At 51.7% G+C, this 25751-nt stretch overlaps 2 protein-coding genes across 10 annotated transcripts; one reads left to right on the plus strand and one right to left on the minus strand.

The window, feature by feature from the left end:
* Positions 1–122: 122 nt before the first annotated feature.
* Positions 123–9527, plus strand: SLC5A2 (solute carrier family 5 member 2). Of its 5 annotated transcripts, XM_045875420.3 has the most exons (14): positions 123–3659; positions 4211–4282; positions 4357–4461; positions 5331–5495; positions 5805–5910; positions 6153–6233; positions 6377–6606; positions 6919–7054; positions 7300–7407; positions 7522–7672; positions 7805–7973; positions 8051–8266; positions 9085–9214; positions 9301–9527. In XM_045875420.3, exons 1-14 carry the CDS (start codon positions 3534–3536, stop codon positions 9525–9527), a joined length of 2022 nt encoding a protein of 673 aa, XP_045731376.2. In that variant the 5' UTR covers positions 123–3533. The 5 variants fall into 5 exon arrangements, with proteins under 5 accessions (XP_045731376.2, XP_064449095.1, XP_064449094.1 ...); XM_064593025.1 differs by lacking the exon at positions 123–3659 and having other exon boundaries at positions 3771–4282; XM_064593024.1 differs by lacking the exons at positions 123–3659; positions 5805–5910 and having other exon boundaries at positions 3771–4282; positions 6061–6606.
* On the minus strand, positions 8241–23911 carry RUSF1 (RUS family member 1). 5 transcript variants are annotated; one of them, XM_045875417.3, is made up of 13 exons: positions 23376–23744; positions 22849–22963; positions 18650–18695; positions 16799–16831; positions 16604–16709; positions 14294–14395; positions 12211–12281; positions 11948–12132; positions 11810–11867; positions 11374–11444; positions 10575–10718; positions 10388–10465; positions 8241–8428 (listed from the first exon to the last, which is right to left on the minus strand). In XM_045875417.3, the coding sequence occupies exons 1-13, from the start codon at positions 23673–23675 to the stop codon at positions 8397–8399; spliced, it is 1341 nt and encodes a 446-aa protein (XP_045731373.1). In that variant the 5' UTR covers positions 23676–23744; the 3' UTR covers positions 8241–8396. The 5 variants fall into 5 exon arrangements, with proteins under 5 accessions (XP_045731373.1, XP_045731372.1, XP_064449097.1 ...); XM_045875416.3 differs by lacking the exon at positions 8241–8428 and adding an exon at positions 8454–9949 and having other exon boundaries at positions 23376–23739; XM_064593028.1 differs by lacking the exon at positions 8241–8428 and adding an exon at positions 9977–10125 and having other exon boundaries at positions 23376–23743.
* Between the last annotated feature and the right edge of the window lie 1840 nt (positions 23912–25751).

The raw sequence follows: 25751 nt of genomic DNA on the forward strand, positions 1-25751 counted from the left end.
TCGGGAAAGCCTTGCGTGGAGATGCCCTGCCTCTTGCGCTGGCTCGGGCTGCAGCGGGTTCTAGGTCACGGCCCTGTGGCCACAGTGGGACCTGCAGCCTCAGCCTTGGCAGGCTGTCCTTCACACGTCACATGAGCCTGCGCTGGATTGTACAGATAGTGGGGACCAGAACAGGAGCTCAGGCTGGGCCCCAGGGAAACTTCCCACCCTCATTCCCCACTTCTTCAGCAACCTGTATCCTTGAAATAAGCACTTAATCTGTCTCCACCCCCACCTCCCACTCCCACTCCCTCCCACCCTTGTCACCTTGTCTCATTTTCACATTTTTCTCCCCTCCTGAAAAGACCCTCAGAGATGGGGCTCCATCCAGAAGTGCCAATCTGTGCCCACTCTTGGATCTGGGCACTAAGGCACAGCTTCCCTCTAACTCGTATTGACTCATAACATCCCCCCTAAGCAGAGGATGACACTTGGGGTGGTCAGAGCAGTGACCAAAGGAAGCACTAGGGGCTGTAAGAGCCAGAAGAAGGCTTTTAACTCAGACTGGGAGTCAAGTAAGTCTTCCTGGAGGAGGAGACACCTGAGCTAAGCCCCAACAGAAATGGGTGGGCCACGGATTTTTAGATGTGGAGTTTAGGCTCCATCTGAATCCCTAAGCCCCAGAGCCTTTCTGAGCCTCTGAACCTTCACTTTGGACCCTGCAGTTCCCTAGGGAGAGGGCTTGGATTCCTGGGCCCAAACTGTAGGAGACTTTGAAGCTGGAAATGATGGATTCTCAGAGGCCCTTCCTGCTTGAGGAGGAGCTGGTAGCCAAGGAGAGCATGTGTGGGTAAGACAAAGGTGAGGTGTTCTCTGTCCTCACCTCGGCCTGACCCCCCAGATTCTTTCCTCTTGGAGGCTCCTCTCCCTAGGTCTTCTCAGGCTTCCTGCTCTTCTCCTTTCACATATTCTCTCTGGAGAATTCTATTTCCTGGCTTATAACCACCTTCCTGTCTTGAGGATGCCCCAGTTGGCCATCTCTAGTCTCGATTCATTCATTGCACCAAGTGTTTATTGAGGATGTACTATGCCAGGCTCTAGGGGAGACCATAGGGAGCCAAGCAGACATGCTTCTTGACCTCGTGGAGCTGAAGTCTAGTAGAGGAGACAGATGACAAATACCAAGTGACACATGTGATGAACTAATGGAGACTTTCCTGATGGCCTAAGTAAAGGTCACTCTTCCTCCTTGTTTCCATCCAAAGCACCTCCCAAGTCCCTCATAGCACTTATCACTATTGCAAACAGGTGTTTATTTGTTGCTTGTTTATGTCTGCTTTTCAAAGTGGAATGCAAGCTCCTGAGAATTTGTCTGTCAGATTACGTGTTTGTTTTGCTGACCATTGTCTCTCCAGTGTCTAGAATGCTATCTAGCCTGCGGTAGGTGCTCAGTGAATGCTTGTTAATGAAGGATGGAATGAAGAAGAAAGGAAAGGAGGGAAGGGGAAAAGGGGCAAAAAACAGAGAACTAAGTTAGAGAAAGTGAGGAAGGGATTTTTTTTTTTTTTAAGATTTTGTTTATTTATTTGACAGAGAGAGAGACAGCGAGAGAGGGAACACAAGCAGGGGGAGCGGGAGAGGGAGAAGCAGGCTTCCCGCAGAGCAGGGAGCCCGATGCGGGACTCGATCCCAGGACCCCGGGATCATGACCTGAGCCGAAGGCAGACGCTTAACGACTGAGCCACCCAGGTGCCACCAGGAAGGGATTACTTTTAACCAGATAGTCAGTCTCTGTGAATATGTAACGTCTAAGTTGAGACTCGGAAGGTTGAGGAAAGAAAACAGCCAGGCAAAGAGCCTGAGGAGAGCATTGTGGGCAGAGGAAACAGCAAGTGCAAAGGCCAGGATGTAGGAAGGAGCTTGGCATATTGAACGAAAGGAAAGAAGGCTAGTAGGGCTGGATTAGGGTGAGTAAAGGGGAGAGTAGTAGGAGATGAGGTCAAAGAGGAAATACGTGCCACGTCATGAAGGGCATTGCAGGTCACAAAGAGGGCATATAGATTTTAAGGGCCTATAACCCCCTTGTATCCTCTTGACATTTGGACCTGGATTTCTCTCAGGCACTTCAAATTTATCACCCCCTGAAGCAGAAGCTGTGGATGTGCTGCCCATACCCACTCGGCCCACCTGGGAAGTCCTATGTAGACAGTTAGTTCCCAGACACCTGGTCTCCCCAGCTGCTCCCCGAGTTTCTGTGTGAGGGTACTCTCGGGGGGAACAAGTGTGCTTCTGCCCCCAGCAGGTCTGAAGCGGGAGGGCGAGGTTCTGTGACCTTAGAGACAGGAACTGGTGAATGAATCCTCCAGCTTCCTGGCTCTGAGGGGTCAATTCTGAGGTGTGTTCCCCCAGTGTCTCAAAGAGGCCCCGCTGGGATTGTTCATAGTGGCAACCTTTTAATCAACATGCCCCTTATTGGCTTTTCTTCTTTCTTTGTCTCACTTCCTTCCCGGGGTCACCTCCTCAGGAAAGTCCTTGCACCCAATTCTCATCTTCGGGTCTGCTTTGAAGGGACCCAAACTAAGACATTCCTTAATTATATTCCCCTAAAATATTGTTTTCTGTTTTCATCTCAGGCATGAACCCAACTTGTCATAATCAGACATCCAAGTCTGGTCAATTCTTCTAGAAAGGCAGAGGTACTGATACTTATCAATACCCTCCCTTCTTCGGTTCAGCCCTGTGCTAAGCAATGGGACTCCAGGGATGAATCAGGCCACTTCCTGCTTGTGGGTAATCTCTAGTCTGTTGGGAAGGCAGACCTGGACCCAGTTGAGGACAACACAATGTGCTCATAACTGTATCCGAAAAGTCAGAGAAGCCTTTCCTGGAGAGTTGACATGGGCTGGGTACTGAAGGTTACCTCTGAGAGGTATGAGTGGGCCATCTGGGAGGCAGAGAGGCACTCTAAGCAGAATGCACAGCTTAGGCAAAAGTTTGGGTGTGTGAGAATACAGGGGCTGGGCCGGGCAAGGGAGTTGGAGGGAAATGTGGTATCACCCCCGGTTTGGTGTGGAGGAGCAAGGGGAAGGGTGGGCAAGAGTCAGGGGATGACAGGCCTTGAACATGAGGCTGAAGAGCTCCTACTTCCTTTAGTCTGATGGGAAGCTAGGAGGGGTTTCTGAGCAGGGGAGTGACACTGTCAGATTTGGGTTTGCAAATGATTCCTCTGGATTAGTCAAAACCAGGAGGCTGGCTCAGCCATGCTCCCTAGGTCAAGGCTGAAGGGTAAGCATGGGTGAAAGGAGTAATTTTGAGCCCAGGTCACTGGGGAAGGGGTGGGGGCTAAGGCCCAGGAAGGAGTGCTCCTGAACTTGAAAGTGTCTGCTCCACAGGACGAGTTTTCGGCCTTGATGAGACCTGATTCAGCTAAACAAAGCTGGGGAGGGGGGACAAGACCTATGGGACTTGTCGGCTCACTGCCCCTGAGGTAACCATTAATCCCTCCCTTGAGGAAATCCACGGGCTGGTCCCTTGAGGGACAGATCCTAGGCAGAATGGAGGAACACACAGAGGCAGGCTCCGTACCGGGACTGGGAAACCAGAGGGTTTTAATTAACAACTCTGCTGACATCCTGGTCATTGCTGCTTATTTCCTGCTGGTCATTGGTGTCGGCTTGTGGGTGAGAAGTTGGGGTGCTGCTGGGGGCCAGGCTTCTGGGGCTTGGGGGGCAAGTCTCAGGGAGACCCCATGTTCAGTAGGGGTGGGATGCCTGGATCTTTGAGGAAGAAACCTGGGGCTGGGGGGCAAGCGAGTCTTTTGATAGCCTCAGGAAGGCCCAGCCAATACTCATTCCTTGTCTTCCCACCTTTGGACTGGGTTAGTTGAAGGGATCCGTGGATTTTCATCAGGGACAGCATTCTAAATGAGGTCTCTGTTCCCCTGTCCACACGGTATCTGACCAGAAGCCCGTCCTTACCCAAGGCCCCAGGAAAAGTCAGGCAATCCAGCCACACTCAAGCTTAGGTAGCTGGGCACTAGGTTAGGGCCTGGGTTGCTCTAGATGCCTCAGGGGAGGTTGGGGCAGGGGGTTGGGTGGGAACCATCAAGAGAGCCGAGGACTGGTTAATCTTCAGCCAGAAACAAGGCTGAGGAATGTGTCAAGAAGGCTAATTAGGTCCAAAGATGTGCTCGGAACCCACGTCTCCCTCCTCCCCCACTCCTGTCCCTCAGTCCATGTGCAGAACCAACAGAGGCACTGTCGGCGGCTACTTCCTGGCAGGACGAAGCATGGTGTGGTGGCCGGTGAGAGAGGCTGTGCGGTGGAGGCGGGGAGGCCGAAAGAAGCAGCCTAGCTCACCGCCCCTCTGGCCATCTAGGTCGGGGCCTCCCTCTTTGCCAGCAACATCGGCAGTGGCCACTTCGTGGGCCTGGCAGGGACTGGTGCTGCAAGCGGCTTGGCTGTGGCTGGATTTGAGTGGAATGTGAGACCTCCTTTTTGCTGACACCCCCCCCCCGGTGGGAACCCCTAGAACTGTCACACCTGGGGAGGCTCCAAGCGGGGTGGGGGGATGTAAGACTGGAGGTGGGGGGATGTAAGACTGGAGGTGGGACTTTCCAAGTGGTGGGGTGTGGCTGGGCTTCGAGTGAGGGTCACACATCCAGCTTGCAGGCAGGGGGATGTTGGGGATGACGACTTTCAGGGCCTGCTCCTGACTCGCTGTGTAAGCCTGGACCAGCCACTACCCTCTGTGGCCTTCATTTACTCCTCTCTGAAGTGGGGTGAACAGCCTCAAAGATAGTGAAGTGCTTGTTCTAATGCTCTCTGAAGCTGTGGCCTGTGAAGATCCCTGGACCAAATTAAAGTCCCTTGCAGAAGTGGGAAGGAGGCAAAGCTCTGGGACTGAGGCTTGTCTTTGAGGGTTGGGGAGCTCAGGGCTTCCTGGAGGAGGAGGTCTCTGTGCTGAGTCTTGAGGGACAGAAGGGTTGGTTGGGTGGAGAGGAGAGGGGAGGCAGCCCTTCCTGGCAGAGGCTGTGGTCAGGCTGAGGGGTCTGTGGTTGGATTCATGTGCTGGGGGGTGAAGGGATAGGGACCATCTTGGGAGGGACTGGCCAGGGGTCTTGGCCTGAGAGGACTAGGAGGGCTCTAGTTAAGGGCCCAAGGAGGTGTCAAGACCCTGTCCCTTAATATCCCAGGCCCAGGGACATCCTCTGCAGTTGCATCCTCTGGGTCCCCAGTGAGATCTTTCCTTGGTATAGCACTTTCAGGAAGAGGTCTCTTACACCTTCAGGGGCGAGGGCTCACTCCTAGCCGGATCTCTCAGTCATCCTCAGCCGTCAGCTGTGCCCACAGGCGCTGTTCGTGGTGCTGTTACTGGGCTGGGTCTTCGCACCAGTGTACCTGACCGCGGGCGTCATTACCATGCCGCAGTACCTGCGCAAGCGCTTCGGAGGCCACCGTATCCGCCTCTACCTGTCAGTGCTCTCGCTTTTTCTGTACATCTTCACCAAGATTTCGGTGCGCATTCATGGAGGGCGGGGCGGGGCCCTGGAAGGGAGGGACCATGGAGTGGAGGTCTCTAGAAAACCCTGGAGGGGGCGGGACCAAGGGGAAAGAGCTTGTAAGACCCATGACTGAAGCAGGGTCTGTAAGGAAAAGGTTTTGGGCCGCGGCCACAATGGGTGGGACCTGGGAAGGCCAGACCATCGGAAAATAAGAGAACCTTTGAAGCATGGCCACGTAGGGTCGTGGTCTGGGCATGAGGTAGACCTGGGTCCCTGTCCGGGTCCCTGGGTCGTGACCCGTGCTATCGCTCCTTCCCCCAAGGTGGACATGTTCTCCGGGGCAGTATTCATTCAACAGGCTCTGGGCTGGAACATCTATGCCTCTGTCATCGCCCTCCTGGGCATCACCATGATCTACACTGTGACAGGTGGCTGTGGCAGGGGCTTAGGGATGGAGTGGTCTCGAGAGATGTGCTGGGTGGGAGTGTCACTGAAGCACATTCTGCTAAGCCCTGCCTCCTGATGCCCGGGTACATGATCCTGGAGAATGGGCCATTTCTTTGAAATCTGCTCTCCAGGAAGGGGCCCATTTGTCAAATGCGCACAAAGACACCGTATGTACTCGTGGCATCCTGTTTGGGCTGTCTCCACTGACCCAGGCCCGTTGCAGGAGGGCTGGCGGCGCTGATGTACACAGATACCGTGCAGACCTTCGTCATTCTTGGGGGGGCCTTCATCCTCATGGGTTACGGTATGGAGCTCAGCCAGTGGGGGAGGGGCACAGAGGATGCGAGTCACAGAGCTCTCAACCTGGGAGCAGAGACATGGCGCGTCTCCAGCACGTGGGTCCTAGGGAGGGCCTTGCCGGGTCCCCTGACAGCCTTGCCTTCACAGCCTTCCACGAGGTGGGCGGGTACTCGGGGCTTTTCGACAAATACTTGGGGGCAATGACGTCGCTGACGGTTTCCGAGGATCCGGCGGTGGGCAACATCTCCAGTTCCTGCTATCGACCCCGTCCGGACTCCTACCATCTGCTCCGGGACCCTGTGACGGGGGACCTGCCGTGGCCGGCGCTGCTCCTGGGTCTTACCATCGTGTCGGGCTGGTACTGGTGCAGCGACCAGGTGCGGGGTCAGGCCTTGGGCCGGGAGGGAGGCCGGGGCAGAACCAGAACCGCTGTGGGAGGAGCTGAGATGGGTGGCACCGGAACCCATATGGGGGCGCTCAAAGGCCGGGTCTGAGCGGTCAGGAACCCGGCCAGGACGGAGCTAAACCAGACCCGGCGGAATCCAAAGACTCTGGGTCTGAATGAAGGTGAACTGGCAGCACCGCTGAGCCAGAGGCAGGCCTGATTTAGCGCAGCGGAGTAGAGGCAAGGCCTGAGAGGGCGAGGTATCCAGGATTGGACGCGGGTAGTTGAAGAGCCCCCGCCGCAGGTCATCGTGCAGCGCTGTCTGGCCGGGAAGAGCCTGACCCACATCAAGGCGGGCTGCATACTGTGTGGCTACTTGAAGCTGATGCCCATGTTCCTCATGGTCATGCCAGGCATGATCAGCCGCATTCTTTATCCGGGTAACGTCTGCAAGCCCCGCCCCCCCCGAGAGTCCCGTGCCCCATCCAGCCCCTTTCTTGTGTATGGCTACCGGTGCCTATTTCCCATTTCTGTCACTGTCCTTTGCTCTGGAAATCCCGTCACCCAGTCCCACCTCCCAGCAGAGGCCCCGTCTCTCTTCCGCTAGGACTTCCCGTCCCCGCTTCGGGGATCTGAGTTCCCAGACCAGGTCCCGTCCCAGCCACGTCGTGCCTCTTTCCCGCAGACGAGGTGGCGTGCGTGGCGCCCGAGGTGTGTAAGCGCGTGTGCGGTACCGAGGTGGGCTGCTCCAACATCGCCTACCCGCGCCTTGTTGTGAAGCTCATGCCCAACGGTAAGGGCTGGCCGGCTGCGGAGACTGCCCCTGGGAGGAGTCGCCCCTCACCAAGTCCGCACCCTCCCGGGGATGCGCTGGGGCCCGGGACTCACAGCTCGCACCGGCCTGCAGGTCTGCGCGGACTCATGCTGGCCGTCATGCTGGCCGCGCTCATGTCCTCGCTGGCTTCCATCTTTAACAGCAGCAGCACGCTTTTCACCATGGACATCTACACGCGCCTGCGGCCCCGCGCAGGCGACCGCGAGCTGCTGCTAGTAGGACGGTGCGGCCTGGGTTTCCCCCCACGCCCTGCCCCACCAATCAGCCCCGGGGGGCGGGGGGGCAGGGAACACTCGTGGGATTAGGGGCAGACGGGGAGTCCTGGGTGAAATCTCCAGATGGTCACCCGCTGCAGGCTCTGGGTGGTGTTCATCGTGGCGGTCTCCGTGGCCTGGCTGCCCGTGGTGCAGGCAGCGCAGGGCGGGCAGCTCTTCGACTACATGCAGGCCGTCTCCAGCTACCTGGCGCCCCCTGTGTCTGCCATCTTCGTGCTGGCGCTCTTCGTGCCCCGCGTCAACGAGAAGGTGAGTCTGTGCGTGGGTGGTGAGCTTGGGGCAGAACCTGGACATCCCGAAGACGCTGACACTCTCTCCCCTCGCAGGGTGCCTTCTGGGGACTGATTGGGGGCCTGCTTATGGGTCTGGCACGACTTGTTCCTGAGTTCTCCTTTGGCTCGGGCAGCTGCGTGCAACCCTCGGCGTGCCCAGCACTCCTCTGCGGCATGCACTACCTCTACTTCGCCATCGTGCTCTTCATCTGCTCCGGCCTCCTCACCCTCGTCGTCTCACTGTGCACAGCACCCATCCCACGCAAGCACGTAAGTGCCGGCCGCTGCATGGGCGCCAAATGTGCACCATGTGAGTCTGTGCAGCCCTCTGTCCCCCTAGCCTGCCAATCCACTTCCAGGAATGCCCGGGGCGGAGGACCTGGATTTCTGTGCTGGGGGTTCATGAGGGTAGACTGGCAATCCAGTTGGAAGCTGCATTCGCAAAGCAAGCACAATGTTTTATTTAAATGACATTTATTTGAGGTATTCTGGGGGGGGGCGGGGAGGTGGCTTGAAGACTGTGGGGGAGGTGATGAAAGCCCCCCAAAGTCCTTGGAATGGCCCCTGGGACTCAGACCACAGATCTGATTGGTGGCTGAGAGGGACAGAGTACTATCCTGAAGGCCCACAGAAGGGTTTGGTCTTGTACTGCTGCAGGGTAGGTGCCCCAGAGCAGGGCTGATTGGGGCCAGGACAGAGGAGCTGGGCAGGATGGGCGGGGCTGCACAGGTGGAGGAGCGGGGAAAGGTAGCAGGAGGAAACTCTGTGAACAAATATCCACAGGAAGGAACACTGTTAGCAGGACGAGAAGACTAGTGTCTAAAGGACTATAATTTGAGTGTAGACAGGGACTTGGGGTAATGAAGCAGGGGCTGACTGGGGCCAAGAGCTTTAAAGACACAGTTGAAGAACTTAGGTTCAGTCTGAGGGCAAAGGGCAGCCATGGAAGGTCGGGTTTGAGTGAACGGAGTCTGAACTGTGTGTACAGGGTGGACAGAGGGAGATGAGGGAGTACCAGGAGGACAAGAGACTTGAGGGTCCCGGGTGGGGGAGCAGCACTCTCACTTGGTCCCTGCCCCCTTCCCCAGCTCCACCGCCTGGTTTTCAGTCTGCGGCACAGCAAGGAGGAGCGAGAGGACCTGGATGCTGATGAGCCAGAAGGTCCCGCCTCCCCCCCTATCCAGAATGGGTGTCCAGAGCATGCAGTGGACATGGAGGGTAAGGCGCTACTTCAGGAGGTGGGGCTAGGGACTAGGGGAGCCAAGGTCCCCTGAAACTAACTGTACAGTGTCAATTTTTCCTAGAGCCCCAGTCCCCAGCTCCAGGCCTGGTCCGCAGGTGCCTGCTCTGGTTCTGTGGAATGAGCGGGGCTGGGGCCGGTAGCCCCGCTGCCCCTACCCAGGAGGAGGTGGCTGCCGCAGCCAGGCGGCTGGAGGACATCAGCGAGGACTCGAGCTGGGCCCGTGTGGTCAACTTCAATGCCCTGCTAATGATGGCTGTGGCCACATTCCTCTGGGGCTTTTATGCCTGAGGCCAACCCTGTTGGACACCATGAGCCACAGCCAGGACAGGGCTCAGTCTCACAATGAATGGGCGTGAGGAGCCTGCAGTGGTGAGAAGGGAGAACGACAGGAGCAGGAGTGGGGGGGTAGGCCCTGGTTCCCCTTCTCTCCACCTTGTCTCTGTCTGGGGCCCCTGTCCATCCAACTGGTGGTTACAGCCCATGAGGCCTTGGCCAAACTGCCACAGCAATTCCCCTAAACGAAAATAAAGCCACTGTTCCCACATCCTGCTGTGGCCAAAGTGTGCCTGCTCCAGGCTCCTATCCTGGGACCTGGGCCTCTATCTGGGCTGCTCACAAGATCTTCTTTTCCGGAGAGAGAAGCCACGTGGCCCTCCACTCATCCACCTCTAGCTGGTGCTTCTCAGTCTTCCAGCCTGCATCCTGCAGTCCTGGGGAGAGGTCATAATAAGGGTGCCGCTGGGACTGCTGGGAGGAAGGCTCTAGGGAGTCTGGGGAGAGTGGTAAGGAGCAGCACGGGCCAGGTGCATGCTCTGTGTACTGCCCAGCCTCCTCTTGCCTCTGCTGGGTCGTTTCTGGCACAAAATGAGGCTAAAACCTCATGGGGCTGTAGCGAGAATTCACTGAGTTAGCACATGGAAAAGCGCCGGAATGGACTAGGTGCTAAATGAAAGGTCATCATTAGTCATTTGTGAGCCGCCCACCCCCCTCCCCGCCCCCAGTTCTTCAGTGCCAACTGGGATTATACAGATTGTCAATACTGACAGTATCCCTACCCTCCCCATACCGCAGACAGGGAAACAGACTAGGCAGGGTCTCTGGGGACAAGGCCCCAGAGGCCAAAGAGCCGTGGAGCTTAAGGATGTTACCTTTCAAGAACTTTGGGAAGAGCCTGTCCAACACTCGGTGTGTCTCCCTGACGATGACCCAGCGCTCTTTCTCAGGGCCTGGAGGTGGGTGCAGAACCAGAAGCTGTTAGGTCCCCAAGTGGAACACAGTCCTTCTTCTCTCGACCCCTCTTCGAGCCATCAGCAGTCTAGACTGCGAGGTGCTTACCTGCCCGTACTAGGTTCCTCAGTTCCTCCAGTTCTCTTGGGAGGGGCCCATCTCCCTGCAGGGCTTCAAGCACCAGTCCGTGTATGGCAGCCCTTAGGATGGTTTCAGGGTCCGCCATCTGGCTCAAAACGACTTGCACCTGCTCTGGAGAAACCCAGCGACAGGCTGGTACTAGGGAAGGGCCACCTCCCTAAACACCCTCAAACCGACCTGCTTCATCCCTGTCTGCCCTGAGGCCTCCGCCTGGCATGGATGGAGGCTATCTTTCACCACTCCCCTCCCATCTTCATCTCCTGTTGTCCCAATGTTCTGGCCAAACTGAAATGCCCAATTTCCAAATATTACTTTATAGGAGCCCACTGAGGTGGGTTTACTTTGCATGTCTAGTAAGAATAAGCACCTTTTAGCACACACCCAGCAGACCGGTAAACTCTAGTACTCGTTTCCTTAACCGGTGACTCTGGATGGGAGAGAAAAGTTCTCCCGGGGTAACCAAAGGTCATAATCTTATTTGAGTACGTTGCAATACATAAATTGCTTTACATAATCGCCTTCTCTGATTCTTATAAAAACACACAGACAATAAGGCAGGTATTGTCAGCCTCATTTTACACAGGGCCAATGTGAATTTCATTGGGGCATGCAGCTATAATTTGAATGCACCAGGTCTTAGTCTAGAGCTCCCTTCAGGACACCAGGCAGCCTCTAAATTGCCCAGGCTTGAGGCCTTGGAGCTGGTGGAATGAGAAGTTGGCCCCAGAAGGGTGAATCTAAGGCTGGAAGAGCACGGCACGCTTACTTTGCGACTGGTCCCAGCGAAGGAGGTAGGGTTGTTGGTGTCCCTCAACCAGCTGTTGCAGCTCAAAGACACTGAAGGAAAGAAGAGAGTGGAGTGGGGGAGGAGAAAGCAAAAGCAGGAGTAACCATTCGCTCAGCTGAACTGCCCTTACTTCATCTGTCCTTCACCCCCTTCTCATCTCTCTCAGCCATTACCCATGCATGCCACATCCATCCTTCTTTTCTTCCTGCATCTAACAAATGTATCCCTTATATCTCCTCTGCGTCACACCCCTGCTGCCCTCAAGCACCCATGCTGACCCCAAGTCTGGTCCGTGGCAATAAAGAACGTAGAATAGAGAGGTGAGGCCCGTGTGTAATCGGAATAAAGAGCATGTATGGGGGGGGGGGGTGTGTGTGTGGCAGCAGAGGTGGGTAGGAGACACTGGGCCACTTACCTGGAGATCAAGCGGTGTAGGGGGACCCCCAGGGATAGAGACAGAGACGGCCAAAAACCTGTGGGAAGCTGGAGTCAGGATGCCCAGACGGGGAAGAGCCTGGGAGACACAGTACTTGAGACCAAGGGGTTGGGTTACCTGTCCACAGTGGCTCCATCTGATTAGCTGAGGTGGGGCCAAGTACCTCTCCCCTCTGAAGGAAGTGCTTCAGGACCAGCCGGAGCCGGCCTTCATTCAAGGTCTCTAGGACAAGGGCTCGGACTGCCCGGTAGTTGGCGTAGATGTGAAGGGCGGTGAGGAAGAAGAAACAAGCGAGGCTGAAGCTGGGTGGGAGAGTGGGGTGGTCAACAGGGGCAGAGGCCCGGCTGGGCACCTCCTCCCTGCCCTTGATCCTGTCTTACCTAGGGCAAGCTGACACCAGGGGAAGCATCAAGAGGCTGACCAGGAGCCCTGCCAGGTTTACCAGTGTCTCCTAGAAAATGGCAGAAGGGCTGGGAGTTGGAGAGCTTCCTTCCAGGCCAGGCTGAATATCCTTGAGTGCCTTTCACCACATTCCTCCCTGCCCCAGTTCCTCCCAGGGCTCCCTACACTGATGAGGATGCCTAGTAAGTTTTTAATGAGTGAGCTATCATTTAAGATACCAGCTGCTTCTGTCTAGGTAGATACAATGCCCTTGGAACATGTCTTTGTTTTGCAAGAGTCCTCTGAGCAGCCCTATACTCAGGCAAGCGAATGTCCTCGGAATGGGGAAGTTCTTATATTTGGTGGTTTAAAAAGACTGATCCCCCTCAGCCCCTTGGTATACAAAAACTGGCAGACACATTTGCGAAGGGTTCAAGGAGCCACTCAGGAAGAAAGGCACAAGATCCAAACCTCTTCCCTTGAGAATCAATGTTATCAGAACCCTCTGATGGCCTGAGATGGCCTAACTGGCCAGACACCAGGCCACCTGTCCCCAACTCATCATGAGGGAGGAAGAGTCTGGATTGGTGCCCCTGACTACTGGGGTCCGAGGGAGAGCTGGTCCTGGCACAAAGCGGGCTTGAGGCTGGGAGAGCTCTTCCTACCCAGCTGTCCTGGCAAGGGGGTGGGCTGTGGAAATAAGAGCAATGGGTGTAAATAGGTGGTAAATAGGAGATTAGAGGTCTTGGTTGTGCAGGAGCAGAAAGACCTCCTCTCCCTCAGGTGGGAAGAGTCATTTCCAGCAGCCCCATCAAGTGGCAATAAAGCAACATCAGTAGAAAGCAGGGGCCTGCCGCAGGACTGAGCATATGTCCTGCATTGCCCCTGTGATGTGTCCCTGTTTCTGCAGACTGAGGGAGCCCTGGGGCTTGGAAAACACAGCCTGGGGGTATGGGGAGGGCTGGGGGTTAGAAAGAGAGGAGGTGAGAGGCAGCAGGCATGGAGCTGGGAGATCCTAAAGCACAAGTCCTGGGTTGTACTCATTTCTTCCTTCCTAATAACCTACGGAAGACATAATGGGGAAGAATTAATCCAACCATTTCCTGAGAGAAGGGATGTGTCCAAAGGTACTCAGGGGGACTGAGGCTATGACTTATTTCGTCATCTGTAGAATGGCAACAATGAGTCCCTCCTGTATAAGACCACTGTAAGGATTTAATGAGTTCATATAAATGAAATACTTTTTTAGTATTTAGTAGAAGCTAAAATGTTTTTTAGCTTCTGTTAATATTGTTGAAAGGAGTTAATTTTAAATTTTAAAAAATTTCTATTTAGAAACTGAGCAGAACAATTTAAGAGAAGGATAGAGTGTAGGACTGGACAGAACAGAAGTTTCCAAATTGCTTCAGTGTCCAAACTATGTCACACTTCTGACTAACCTGGGCCTCATTTTCCTCTTCTGTAAAATAGGGATAATAATAATAATAACCCCCCCCAAAAATAATAATAATAATAACCCTCCTGGGGCTGGTGTGAGAGTTAAACACCACAATACACATAAGTACCTAGCACAGGAGCCTGGCAGGATCCAATACCTGTAGAGTTTAGCCTTCGGGGTCCCCACCTTTCAGGATGCCCTGGTCAGGTGAGGGGCTGGGTCAAAAAGGCCTACGAAACTGTCAAGTGGAGACCTCTGGCCAATGACCCCAGCTACCTCACACGCTGAGCACTTTTTGACTTGCCAAGTGCTTTAACATATGGGGCCTCACGTGGTCAGACATCCACCTCCCAGGTTGGGGCTATGGCCCAGAGAGGGCGAAGGCCAGGGCAAGGGCCCACTCTTGGCCACAAAGGCAGTGGGAAGGGGCTGAGATGATCAGCTTGGACTTTTGCCCCTAGAACTCATGCCCTCAACCTGACTACCTATGTGAGTCGGAGCAGGGAGCACAACATTTCTTCCTGTGTGTTGGTCTCCCAACCCTACCCTCAGGAGCACTCAGGTGTGTCTCTCCATACTCCCAAATCATGGCCTGGCCTGCCTCCCTGCTCCGACTCCCCCCAACCCCAATTCCAGCTGCTCACCTGGCTGCTATCCTTGGCTGACACATCAGCCATGTTGTTTCTCCTGGCCTGGTGCATGGTCAGGGCAGCCCGCGTGGCCCCGCCAGCCACGCTCACAATGCACTAGGTAGGGAAAGGGAGAAGGAAGGTCAGAATGGCCACGTGCTGTGGCAACATAGGCACGTCTGTAGCTGAGCCAAATAAATGACTCAAAGCAGTTTGAGAAAACCAGGCATCAGGTGACCAAACAGCAAAACCCTGAATGCTGTCCTTGGATATCTCATTCTCATCCCCACACTTCCACTAGATCCACCTCCCCTCTTATTCCTGGAGAAAACTAAAGCCCTGCCTGTCACACCTCCCTGTGGCCTAGTCCCAAGGAACTCCATTTATTTCCCCAAGGTGGAGGCCCAAACACTGTTCTTAGCCCACAACTTCTCCAACCCCCAATTTCTACTTTGGCTGTACCTGCCCCTTTGCTAAGCTCCCAGGCCCAGTCTGGTTTCCAACTTTATGCTTCCATTCTGCCTGTAACTAACTCCACTCTCGTCCTGTCCCAGTGGAGGCCCAGTCAAGTCTTCCAGGCCACTTCAAAACCCACAGTGATGGCCCTGACCTCCCAGGACACCTGGGCCTCCTCAATCCCTGAGATCTAGGATGGTAGAACTCATCAATGAGGGTCACTGATCACTGTCATCCATCTCATATTTATCAAATCTCTTTTAGATGCCAGGCACAGATTTAGTGCTGTGATAGAATTCAGATATAACCCTTGCCCTCATGAAGTGTATAAATCAATAGACAATAAATAAACAAGTTGTCACGCAGGCAGAAGAAATAATTTGTTCAAAGGTTAAGAGGAATATGGTACAAAATGAGGCTGGAGTGACCAGATCATGTGGACCTTGTTAAGGAGCAATGAGGGCAGGGAAGTGACCAGATTTGATTTCCATTCTTAAAAGGATTATGGGCTGCTCTGAGAAGTAATGAAGAGAGGTGAGAATGGAAGCAGGGAGACTACCTAGGAAGCAACCATGCTTTTTCAGCAACAAGGAACCACCAGATGGAGGTTTAGCTGAAGGTAACACGAAAGTAACAGTGGGCGGGGAGAAGGCGTGGATGACAGCCAGGCTTCTGACCAGTGTACCTGGGATACGGAGGTACTAGTCACTGAGACTAGAACTCTAGAGAGGGTGGGAGGTGGTCAGGGAAAGTTCATGGCCCTATCCTACTCCTTTATTTGACAGATGAAGAGACTGAGGCCCCAAAGGCAAAGTATAATGCATAATTTCAAACAGATGGCAGAGGTCACAATCGTTGGTCTACAGCTACAGCCTGGTTTTCTCTGGTGTTTCCTGCCCTGGAGTTGGAGGGGGTGCTCAAGGCAGTGTGCCTGGGCCAGGGACTGGAACCTGGGCTAAATGTAATCCACCACAAAGAACTGTTGTATCTGAAATGTCACTAGTGCCTTGTGGAGAGCCACTGCTCTGAAGTGATTTTGAACAGATAGATGGGCTTTTGAGATGGATCTTATGTCTTCTTGAGTCACTGCTCTGTGCCAGGTACTTAACCCTGTGGTGAAGACAGGCTAAGCTCTTTGCTGAACTTTGCTATGCCTCAGTTCCCTACCTGGATGCGGCCAACCTGAAGGAACTGTAAGGGTGAGCAGCCTGGCAGAGAGGAAGAGCCCACATTCACCCCATGTGACCCTCCAGCCTCACAACCACTTCATGCTGTCTTGCCCCTGGACCTTGACCCACACTGTTCTTTCTACTCAAAAACATCCACCCTTCACCTTAAACTCAATTCTTCAGGACCCAGGCCTAGGGAAGGGGCCCATCCCTTGACTAGGCCAGAATCCCTGCTCAACCCTCTTACAGCCCCCTACACTTCTCATCTGGAATACCTGTAGCTACAATGTTATAAACATTTGTTTAATTATGTGCAGCTTTCTTCAAAGAAAAAAATGGGAGGGCCTATATTTTATGCCAAACATGCAGCAGGCACTCAGTAAGTATTTTCCTGAAAGAATGAAAGCTAGCCAGGGAGCTGGTCCCAAGAGGTTGACATTGGAGCACCTCTTCTATCTTTCAGCTCAGAGCTCCTCACCAATCCTGTGGTTTCAGACACTGTCTTAGACTACGTGAGGCACTATTTGGCTGGAGGAGAATCAGAAAATATGGTTGAGTTCGAGTAGAAAAAATCTGAACTTCTTCACTTTTCTGCAAGTGCTTTGAACACAGGGCCCAGGCTGGTCTCACCTGTGGGCCCCAGGTAAGCCCACACACAGCATCACCAAGGCAGGTATAGGGGTGCGCCAGAGGTGGATACCTTGGCCAGGTTGCTGGTACAGACGGTCATGGTGAAAAAGACTGGATATATGGGAGCCATAATCTCGAGGAACATGGCTACATCGTTGAGGATATCAGCAAAAAGCCTGGGGGGAGGTATCAGAGGTTAGAGATCAGAGGTAAGAGACCTTCATAATAGAAGACTTCCCTCCCCTCTGTCTCAGCCCCTCCTTACCTCCACTGCTTGGCATTGCAGTCCAGTTTACTCCTGTTGGGGAGGAGACGTTGGTTTGCAATTTGAATTTAAGGAGAAAACACATCCTGTGGGCAGGCTGAGGTAAGGTCTGAAGGACTCAGCAAAATCCATACCCCAGGCAGACATCTGTCCCAACACCCTGTCACTGCTGCTTGAAATACCATTAGCTGGGAGGACCTTCAGTGGTTACTTAGTGTTTGCCCTTCACTAACCCAAGATGCATCAGGGAAAAGAAGTGATTGTCTTGTGGTTGCTCCCCACCCTCTGGCCCTCCTCTGGGAGAAGCCATCCCTGGGTCCCTCTGACAGCTCCCCACCCCTTCCTCCCACTTGATCGAGGGTACCCAGCAAGAAGTCCACATATTTTGGACTGGTAAACAACTACATTTAGTGTAACCCCCCAGAGGTTACAGATAAGTAGCCCAGAGAGGGGACATGACTTCCCTCAGATCACATGGAAAGCAGGGGCCAAGGAAAAAAAAAAAAGATCAAGAGAGAGGCAGGCTCTGACATCTAGGCCTAGGATATTTCTATCACCAAGAGGATAGATGCCTCTTCTGTCAGGCAGAGGGACTCCCTGGCCCATGCACAAACTCCTGGGGACCTCTTCTCCAACAGAGGGTGTTGTAGCCCCAGACCAGCTCAGAATCTGCAGCATTAGCCCTGTCCCTTACTTTAAAATCTCCTGGAGGGAAAAGGAGCATTCCTAGGTGGGGTATGGGACACACATTAGAAACTTCTGCGGGAATAAATGGCAAAGGCAGGACCAGAACACGTGGGCTTGGTCTAGGGCTCTGCCCAATAAAGCAGCCTGATACTAATAGTTATAAGCTGTGCAACTTGGGTAAGTGACCTCCCCTTTTAGGTCTGCTAAAATGTACACATTTAATCCTTCTCTACCTATCCTTGCTCTGAGGATGAGAGAGGATATGTAGAGAGCTTGTGAGGCACAGAGCTGTTAGCAGCAGCTAACACTTATTAGTGTTAATAATAAGTGTTAATATTATACTTATTATGTGCCACAATATGCTATGCACTTTGCATAAACCATCTCACTGAACACATTGTAGGTAGTGTCTGCCTACAATTAATTGCAGATACTAAATCACTCCTGAGGTTGCCCATTACTGACATGAGGAGGAAGAAGGCAGCACAAGATCCTTAATTCCTGGGGTGCCTGGGTGGCTCAGTCGTTAAGGGTCTGCCTTCAGCTCAGGTCATGGTCCCAGGGTCCTGGGATCGAGCCCCACATCTGGCTCACTGCTCCGCGGGAAGCCTGCTTCTCCCTCTCCCACTCCCCCTGCTTGTGTTCCCTCTCTCCGTGTGTCTCTGTCAAATAAATAAATAAAATCTTAAAAAAAAAAAGATCCTTAATTCCTTCTAGATAAATGGTAACGGATGACCTGCCCAAGTCTACTCCCCACTAGGCTCGGCAAAGTCCAATCAAGTATCTGAGCCACCAAAGTAGCTTTTGGAGTAAAATCACTCCTTTTGAATTCAGCATTGTCCCGTTCAGGCTTCTCTTTCAACAAGCAAACAGAGGACACTTAAGAGCCTTGTGGCTGTATTTTTCCACGATGGGCAGCAGAATGGCAAATCAGTGCTCTTGAAGGCAGGCGTGATCATAACAAAGGCTCTGTGGCTTCATTGCTAGGGCGAGCCACCTGGACTGGGTACTTACTAAGTAAGTACCTTAGCTCTGATGAAATAATTGCTAAATCTCCCCTCCCTTGGAGACTGGTAGGAGAGAGGAGCTGCTGAAAATACAGCCAGGGATGAGACACGTGACCCCCGTCTGGGGAGAGTGGCCAGACCAGGAAGACAAACTCACCCCTTCCACCAGGCAAAGATGATGCGGCCCAGCATGCCAGTTGAATCTGGGGGAGAGAGGCACTGGTAAGGAACAAGGAAGAGCCTTGGGGGCTGTTGGGCCTGGCAGACCCTGGCACTGAAATGGCCGATTCACCTTGCATCACTGCTCTTAGGAACTCAGTTTGGCAAAATAAATATTGGATAGACAGAGCTGTATGATGGGGTCAGAAGTGTCTAGATTTAGCAGTTCCTCAGTATGTACCCAAGAAAACTATGTGCCCATGCACACCAAGAGACATGGACCAGAAATACCCTTTGCAGCATTGTTCATAAACAGCCAAAGACTGGGAATAATGCAAATGCTCATCAGCAGGAGAATGCATAGATAGATTCTGGTATATTCACTCAGTGGCATATTAGACAGCAGCAAAAATCTAATGCACAACTACTCATATCAAAATGGGTGAATCCTAGTATTATAATATTGCATGAAAAAGTAAGCCATGAAGACTACATACAGCAAAATACACTTTTCATAAGGCTCTAAAACGAAACAATACAGTGTTTATATATATATATATATTTTTTCCATATATATATATATATGGAAAAACTATTTAAAAAAAAAGGAAAAGCAGGAAACCCTGTGTGGAAAGTTCAGAGGTTATTGTTGATATTCTAGCTCTTAGGTTGGGCCATGGGTTCACGGGTGGTCATTAGAGTATCAATTAAAAAAAAAAAGGATTTGAATTACAGTTTGATGACGACAGCTGGGGGTGTGGGGCAGAGGGAGAGGCTTCCTCAGGCTAGACAGAGTCAGAGAAGTCTCCAGAATCAGCTAGACCTTCATTTGCACAACAAATGCTTACTGGCTACTTAACTCTGTGCCAGGCATTATAAGAGGTAAGGGGATACCGTGACCCAGAAGGTCATGGTTCCAGACTCAAAACACAGCATAAAAGCAAACAGCAATCGGTATGAAAAACACTGATTTAGACCAAGGATCAGTTAACTGTGGTCTACAGTCTTCTGCTCCCTGTTTTATAAATAAAGTTTTATTGGAACATAGCTGTGCCCATTCATTTACAGACTGTCTTTGGCTGTTTTTGTGACACAACGGCAGAATCAGTTGCTGTGACTGAAACTATACAGCCTACAAAGTGTAAAATATTTACCACTTGGTCCTTTACAGAAGGTTTTCCACCCCCTGATATAAACCCCTTATATTGAGAGTAGCATTCATTAAGTTCAGCAGGGGGATCACAAAGGACTGTTTTAGAACCAAACAACTGGGAAGCCCTCATACAGTGGATACTGGAAAGCAAAGATACAGTAGGCAGAAGACTCCTGACTTGTTTGAACTCGAGGGTATGGACCCTTAAGGGAATGCAAGAAGGGAAACTAGGTTTTGGGGAGGGTTGGGAGTATCCTACAACATAAAAAGGTGGTGACAGGTTGGCCTTCCCCATTCTCCACTGGAAAGAGCGGTACTCACCCCTCGCCCCAACCTCCATCCTTGGGCAGTGAGGCCTTCTACCTAGACATCTTTATGAAACTCGGGGCCTGAGGAACACCAGTAAACAGGCTGGTGGTCACCTGAAATCCCTCCTCCTTTCAACCTTCACCACAATCCTATGAACTTCTGAGAGATCCTCCCTTTCATAGATGAAGTAACTAAAGCTCAGAGAAGCTAGATCAACAAAAATGGGACATTTTATGAGAAAATCTGGATTTCCAGCTTTTCTGGAAGAACCTGAAGACATGGCAACCCTGAACCTATCTTCCCTTACCACCACAACTGGCTGGGGCTGAGCGGTGGCTACTTCAGATGAGGCATATGTACATTTCTTACTGGGCCTGCTCCACTTCTCTATTTCTGTCCCCTGTATATCCCTGGAAGTAATACCCACCAGGTGGCTTTATAGGCTTCCTCTATCACCCACTTTACCCTCTTTCTTTCAACTATATTTTATTCTCCACAAAAATTTTATTGTTCCACTTAAGATTCTTGTATTGGCTCAACTTAGTGACACTGAACATGCCAAGGTTACTTTTACTTGTTGACAGCTCACTGGGCCAGACTCTATTTTTCTTCCCTCTGACTGCACACGCATCCAATAGGGTGTATGTCCTGCATATAAGGGCCACTGGGTAGAAAGGGGACCTACTCTATGTTTCATCAGCAGTCTGCAGGGCCCTTGTCAGAATCTGGAAGTTGGCACTAGGAGGCAAGAATGACACATACCCTCCCTGTATCTGAAAGTCAACACTGTCCACTAGATAGGAATCTTAATTCCCATTTGCTCTTCTTTGCCTCACTTACGGTTAGCTGAGCTATATGATCTAGAAACTTTTGAGCAGTTGTAAGGGATCAGCTGTCCACAAATTGTACTAGGCTCCACTCTAAATCCCACTGGCAAGAATGTGGCAGTTAAGAGTGGGACACAGGAGTCAGTCGGTCTGGGTCCAAATCCTGGCCCTACATTAACTTAGGCAAGTTACGAAACCTCTCTGAAAAAGGGACTAATAATGGTATCTACCTAATATGGCTGCTGTAGAGATTAAATTACATATTACATGTAAGTGTACAAAATTCCTGGCATACAGTATAGGCTGTTAAAATATTAGCTGCTAGTAGTATTACTATTGTTAGTTATGACAACACCACGTTCCACTAAGAGATCTGTAACCAAAAAGGACTTAAAAAAAATTCCAAGGGAGTTTTTTTTTTTCCCCCCCCAAGGGAGTTTCTTATATAAAGCTCCACATACAAATTTCCCAGGTTTGATGGAAATGAGTTTGGAAACTCTTTTCTAGTTAAGGCTTCCTTTAATATCAACAATAGGCTTTAAAAAGTGGGTAATTTTTTTTTCCTCCCTTAAGATGGTCTTATTTTTTCTTAATACCTTAAACACATATATGGGCAGCATGTTGGTGGTAAGATTAGGGTGCTTAGAAATGACATGAAAACATCAATTACTGATTCATGTTCCTGCTGCATTCCAAACACTCAGCCAACAGAAGAGCAACAGAAAAGGTCCAAATCAAGCAGTTTGGTGGTATGAAAATGAATCCGGAACTAAACCTCCTGGGTTCAAATCCATGCCCTACAATTTATTGGCTGTGACCCTGGCCAAGTTACTTTTTTGTGCCTCAGTTTTCTTATCTGTAAAATGGGCGTAATGACAATACCTATCTCAGAGCTACTGTGAAGTCAGCATATTTAAAGACTGGCAAATAATAAACACTGTTTGTGTGAACTATTATTATTAAGAGAAGAGATACCTAGGACAAGAAGCCACAGAGAAAGGCTTCTTTCAAGAGGTGACTCACGTTTGGCCAGTTTGCTCAGTCTTAATAAGGATGTTAAGCAGGAGCCTCCAGATCCTCTGAAAGATCCATGGACACTCACCAGAGATGTGGCCAGGCTCATGCTAGGAGCAGAAAGAGCCTTCCCTTGGGTCTGATTTAAGTTCCCACAGGGAACCAGTAATGAAAGACAAAGGACAATGGAGAGAGCCACAGGCCCTCCTGATGTGGAATCCGTGGCAGTTTCCCTTTTCTTCTCTACCTCACTCTTTAGGTGGCATGGTACCAAACCATATGTTCTATTTTTCATTAGTGGTTTTTCAAAAAGCTGTACACATCCAACAGAAGGTTACTACAGTTATTATCATCCAGTATCCCAGAGGTTCTAAAATGCCTTCCGTCTTTCCCAGAACCTCCTCTTTCCTACTCAGGACTAACTACAAAATTGTTTTTTTCTAGAACTGAGCAATTTCCCACATTTCAAGCAGCCGGTCGTTTTATTCAATAACCGCATGCTCAACGCAGTGCTCCACAAAAAGCCTAGGGGTAAAGGAGAGGGGATGATTAATTTAGGGATTTGAGCTCCAGATGATTTAGAGGCTCTGAACAGTGTGGGGAACTGAGTGCGGCTGCAAGGCTGGTCTCAGGATGAGGATATTCTGGTCGTGGGCGACTAATTAATTGTTGAATAAAACCAATAAAAATACTGTTTTAGGGGCTGGGGAGAGCTGCCTTCCAGATCCAATCAGGAACGAGTCCATACAAATACACATCACAGCCCTGATCTAGAGGCCAGAACACTGGGATGGGGGAAAGGAGGGGCTGGGCTTCCCAGTAGGAGGAAAAAGAGGCCAGTGGGGTGGCAGGGCTGACAGCAGCGACAGGTAAGGTTCCAGGGGCCCAGCTCACCTTTCATCAACCAGGTGGCAGTGGCAGCTGAAACAGAAGCTTTTTCGTTCCCCACCCCTATGCCCAGCAAGACTGCATGGGTGGCCAGGGAGCCTGAGAGGCTGGAAGCAAAGGCCTGGAGAAGAAAAAGGGTGGGGTGAGTGGGTGCCTGGGTGGCTCCGTTGGTTAAGCGACTGCCTTCGGCTCAGGTCGTGATCCTGGAGTCCCAGGATCGAGTCCCGCATCGGGCTCCCTGCTCGGCGGGGAGTCTGCTTCTCCCTCCGACCCTCCCCCCTCTCATGTGCTCTCTCTCTCAAATAAATAAATAAAATCTTAAAAAAAAAAAAAAAAAAAGGTGGAGTGAGGAGTGTGCGCAGGGGCACGGAGGTCTAAGTTCTATGATCAGCTCTCATAGATGTGCGACCTGAAACATGTCACAGCCCCGCTCTGGGCCTCAGTCTCCAGCCTCTACGTGCAGACGGGTGGCCCGCATTGCCTCCCTCACCCGTGGCTCCATGCTGCCCCCGACCCCGGTCGGCCAGGCTGACCTGCACGGAATCCCACAGCTGGTAGGGCAGGTAGTCCGGGCTGACGCTATCGGGGAAGCCCTGCGGCAGGAACACGGCCGTGAGCCCCGAGAGAGGCGGTGAAGCGGCGCCGGGAGTCCCCCCTGCGCCGCCGTCCCGTCCGGGCGGTTTTACTGTGAAGGGCCCAGAGAACCCCCAGCAGCGCCACCCCCAAGCCTCCCACTGCAGGCTCCCGTCGGCGGCGGCGAGGCAGCCCCGGGCCGCCCCGGAACCGAACTGCTCGGAGCACAGCTGCGCCGCCGGGCTCCCGCCGTCAGCCATCTCAGAGCTCGCCCTGCGGGGCCTCCGCACGCGAAACGTGGCCGAACTGCGTTTCCGGCTCGGCTACGGCGGCTCCAGAGGGGCAATCTTTCTTCGCGAAGGGGCCGCCGGCCGCTGCGTCCTCCTCTGTCCCGCGCAGGATCCCACACTTCCTCCCGGGGCCTCTGGGCCCCGCTGCGGATACCTCAGGGCTGCTCTCTGCCTCTGTTCTCTGTAGCATTTGGTTGCTGGGCCGCGGGAGCAATCGGAGCCCTTGAGCCCGCCAAGTCCTGGACATAGCTGCGTTCCTGTAACCCGCAACTTTCAGCCGTGGGCGGAAGGGAAGAGGGCATCCCCGGGGAGCCGCTGTGTTTGAGACCCAGGACGGCCACAGGGTTTTTTGATTTGGGGCGAGTCAGTGTCCCTCCCCGGGCTTAGGTGCCTTCTTTGTTGTGACAGCAGGGACTATATATTACTCCTTATTTGATGCCCGGTATCTAACACATAGTAGGTGCTGAAAAGATATTGTGAACGGGGGCGCCTGGGTGGCTCAGTCGTTAAGCGGCTGCCTTTGGCTCAGGTCATGATCCCAGCGTCCTAGGATCGAGCCCCACATCGGGGCTCCCCGCTCAGCAGGGAGTCTGCTTCTCCCTCTCCCACTCCCCCTGCTGTGTTCCCACTCCCCCTGCTGTGTTCCCACTTCCCCTGTTGTGTTCCCGCTCTCGCTGTCTCTGTCAAATAAATAAATAAAATCTTTACAAAAAAAAAAAAAATTATGAATGAATGAATGAACAAACAAAGGAATGCATGATGAGAAGTTGGAGCAAATGATCCCCAGGGTCCTGTGCCTTACCCAAGACTGGAAGAGTATTATTTCTTTTCTTTCTTTTTCTAAAATTTAAATTCAATTTAGTTAACATACACTGTATTAGTTTCAGAGGTAGAATTTAGTGACTCATCAGTTGCATATAACACCCAGTGCTCATCACATCAAGTGCCCTCCTTAATGCCCATCACCCAGTTACCCCTTCCCCTGACCCACCTCCCTTCCAGCAACCCTCAACTGTTTCCTAGGGTTAAGAGTCTCTTATGGTTGAAGAGTATTATTTCTGAAAGGATCCTTAGGACATCTGAAAAATGAGAAAATCAAGGGATTGCAGCTAATAGTCTCAGAAAATGAGAAATAGAGAAGTTCTTGTGTGTTTATTGGTGGAAAGGGTCCATGAAATTGGGGTGAGAGTCTAAAGACAGAGTGTTTCTCTCTCTCCTAGTTCATCTCTTTTTCTCTTTCCCTCTCTCCCTTTCTCCTTCCATCTTGTGTAATGTACGGATTCCAAAGTAGAAATTTGCCAGAAGTGCCCTCTTTTTTATCAGAAAATAAAACATCCTCGTTTCTTACGCTGGCTTTCTTGGACTCCCACAGCCTGACTCCCTGGTTTAAACTTCTGATTATCCTGAACTATCACCTTCTTCTTGGACCTCAGCCTGGAACACCCTTCTACCCTGCCTCACCTTATCTGAGACCTACACAGAGTCTCTGATGCTAAGATAGACCTGGGGCACTTCATTATTCTTTTCTTAAGTTTTGAGTTTCGTGTTAGAGTGAAGAATTGAAGGGTTACAAATGTGTAATATCTTTATTTATTATTTGTTTATTATTTATTTAAGTTTTTAAATTCCAGTTAGTTAACATAAAGTGTAATATTAGTTTCAGGTGTACAATTCAGTGATTCAGCATTTCCATGCAACACCCGGTGCCCATCACAACAAGTGCACTGCTTAATCCCCATCACCTACTTCACCCATCCCCCTACCCACCTCCCCTCTGGTAACCATCAGTTTGTTCTCCATAGTTCAGAGTCCGTTTCTTGGTTGGGGTCTCTCTGTCCTATTTTTTTCCCTATGCTCATTTGTTTTGTTTCTGAAATTCCGCATATGAGTGAAATCATGGCATTTGTTTTTCTCTGACTGATTTCTTTCGCTTAGCCTAATACTCTAGCTTCATCCATGTAGTTGCTGATGGCAAGATGCCATTCTTTTTAATGGCTGAGTAATAGTCCATTGTGTGTGTTTTGTATATAATATATAAATATTAAT

Source organism: Mirounga angustirostris, unplaced genomic scaffold (genome assembly GCF_029215605.1).
Source record: "Mirounga angustirostris isolate CCGP_5_RB_7025 unplaced genomic scaffold, mMirAng1.0.hap1 SCAF_5, whole genome shotgun sequence".
Lineage (NCBI taxonomy): Eukaryota > Metazoa > Chordata > Mammalia > Carnivora > Phocidae > Mirounga > Mirounga angustirostris.

Bases quoted from the DNA above. Each gene is read 5' to 3' on its own strand.
- SLC5A2 (XM_064593023.1), top strand. From the start codon at position 4,163: ATGTGCTCGGAACCCACGTCTCCCTCCTCCCCCACTCCTGTCCCTCAG. The intron at 4,283-4,356 runs GTGAGAGAGGCT...CTGGCCATCTAG, and splicing joins GAAGCATGGTGTGGTGGCCG to GTCGGGGCCTCCCTCTTTGC. The intron at 7,055-7,299 runs GTAACGTCTGCA...TCTTTCCCGCAG, and splicing joins CAGCCGCATTCTTTATCCGG to ACGAGGTGGCGTGCGTGGCG.
- RUSF1 (XM_045875416.3), bottom strand. From the start codon at position 23,675: ATGGCTGACGGCGGGAGCCCGGCGGCGCAGCTGTGCTCCGAGCAGTTC. The intron at 11,445-11,809 runs GTAAGTGGCCCA...TCTTTCCTTCAG, and splicing joins CTACACCGCTTGATCTCCAG to TGTCTTTGAGCTGCAACAGC. The intron at 9,950-10,387 runs GTAACATCCTTA...ACCTCTCCCCAG, and splicing joins CTTCCCAAAGTTCTTGAAAG to GACTGCAGGATGCAGGCTGG.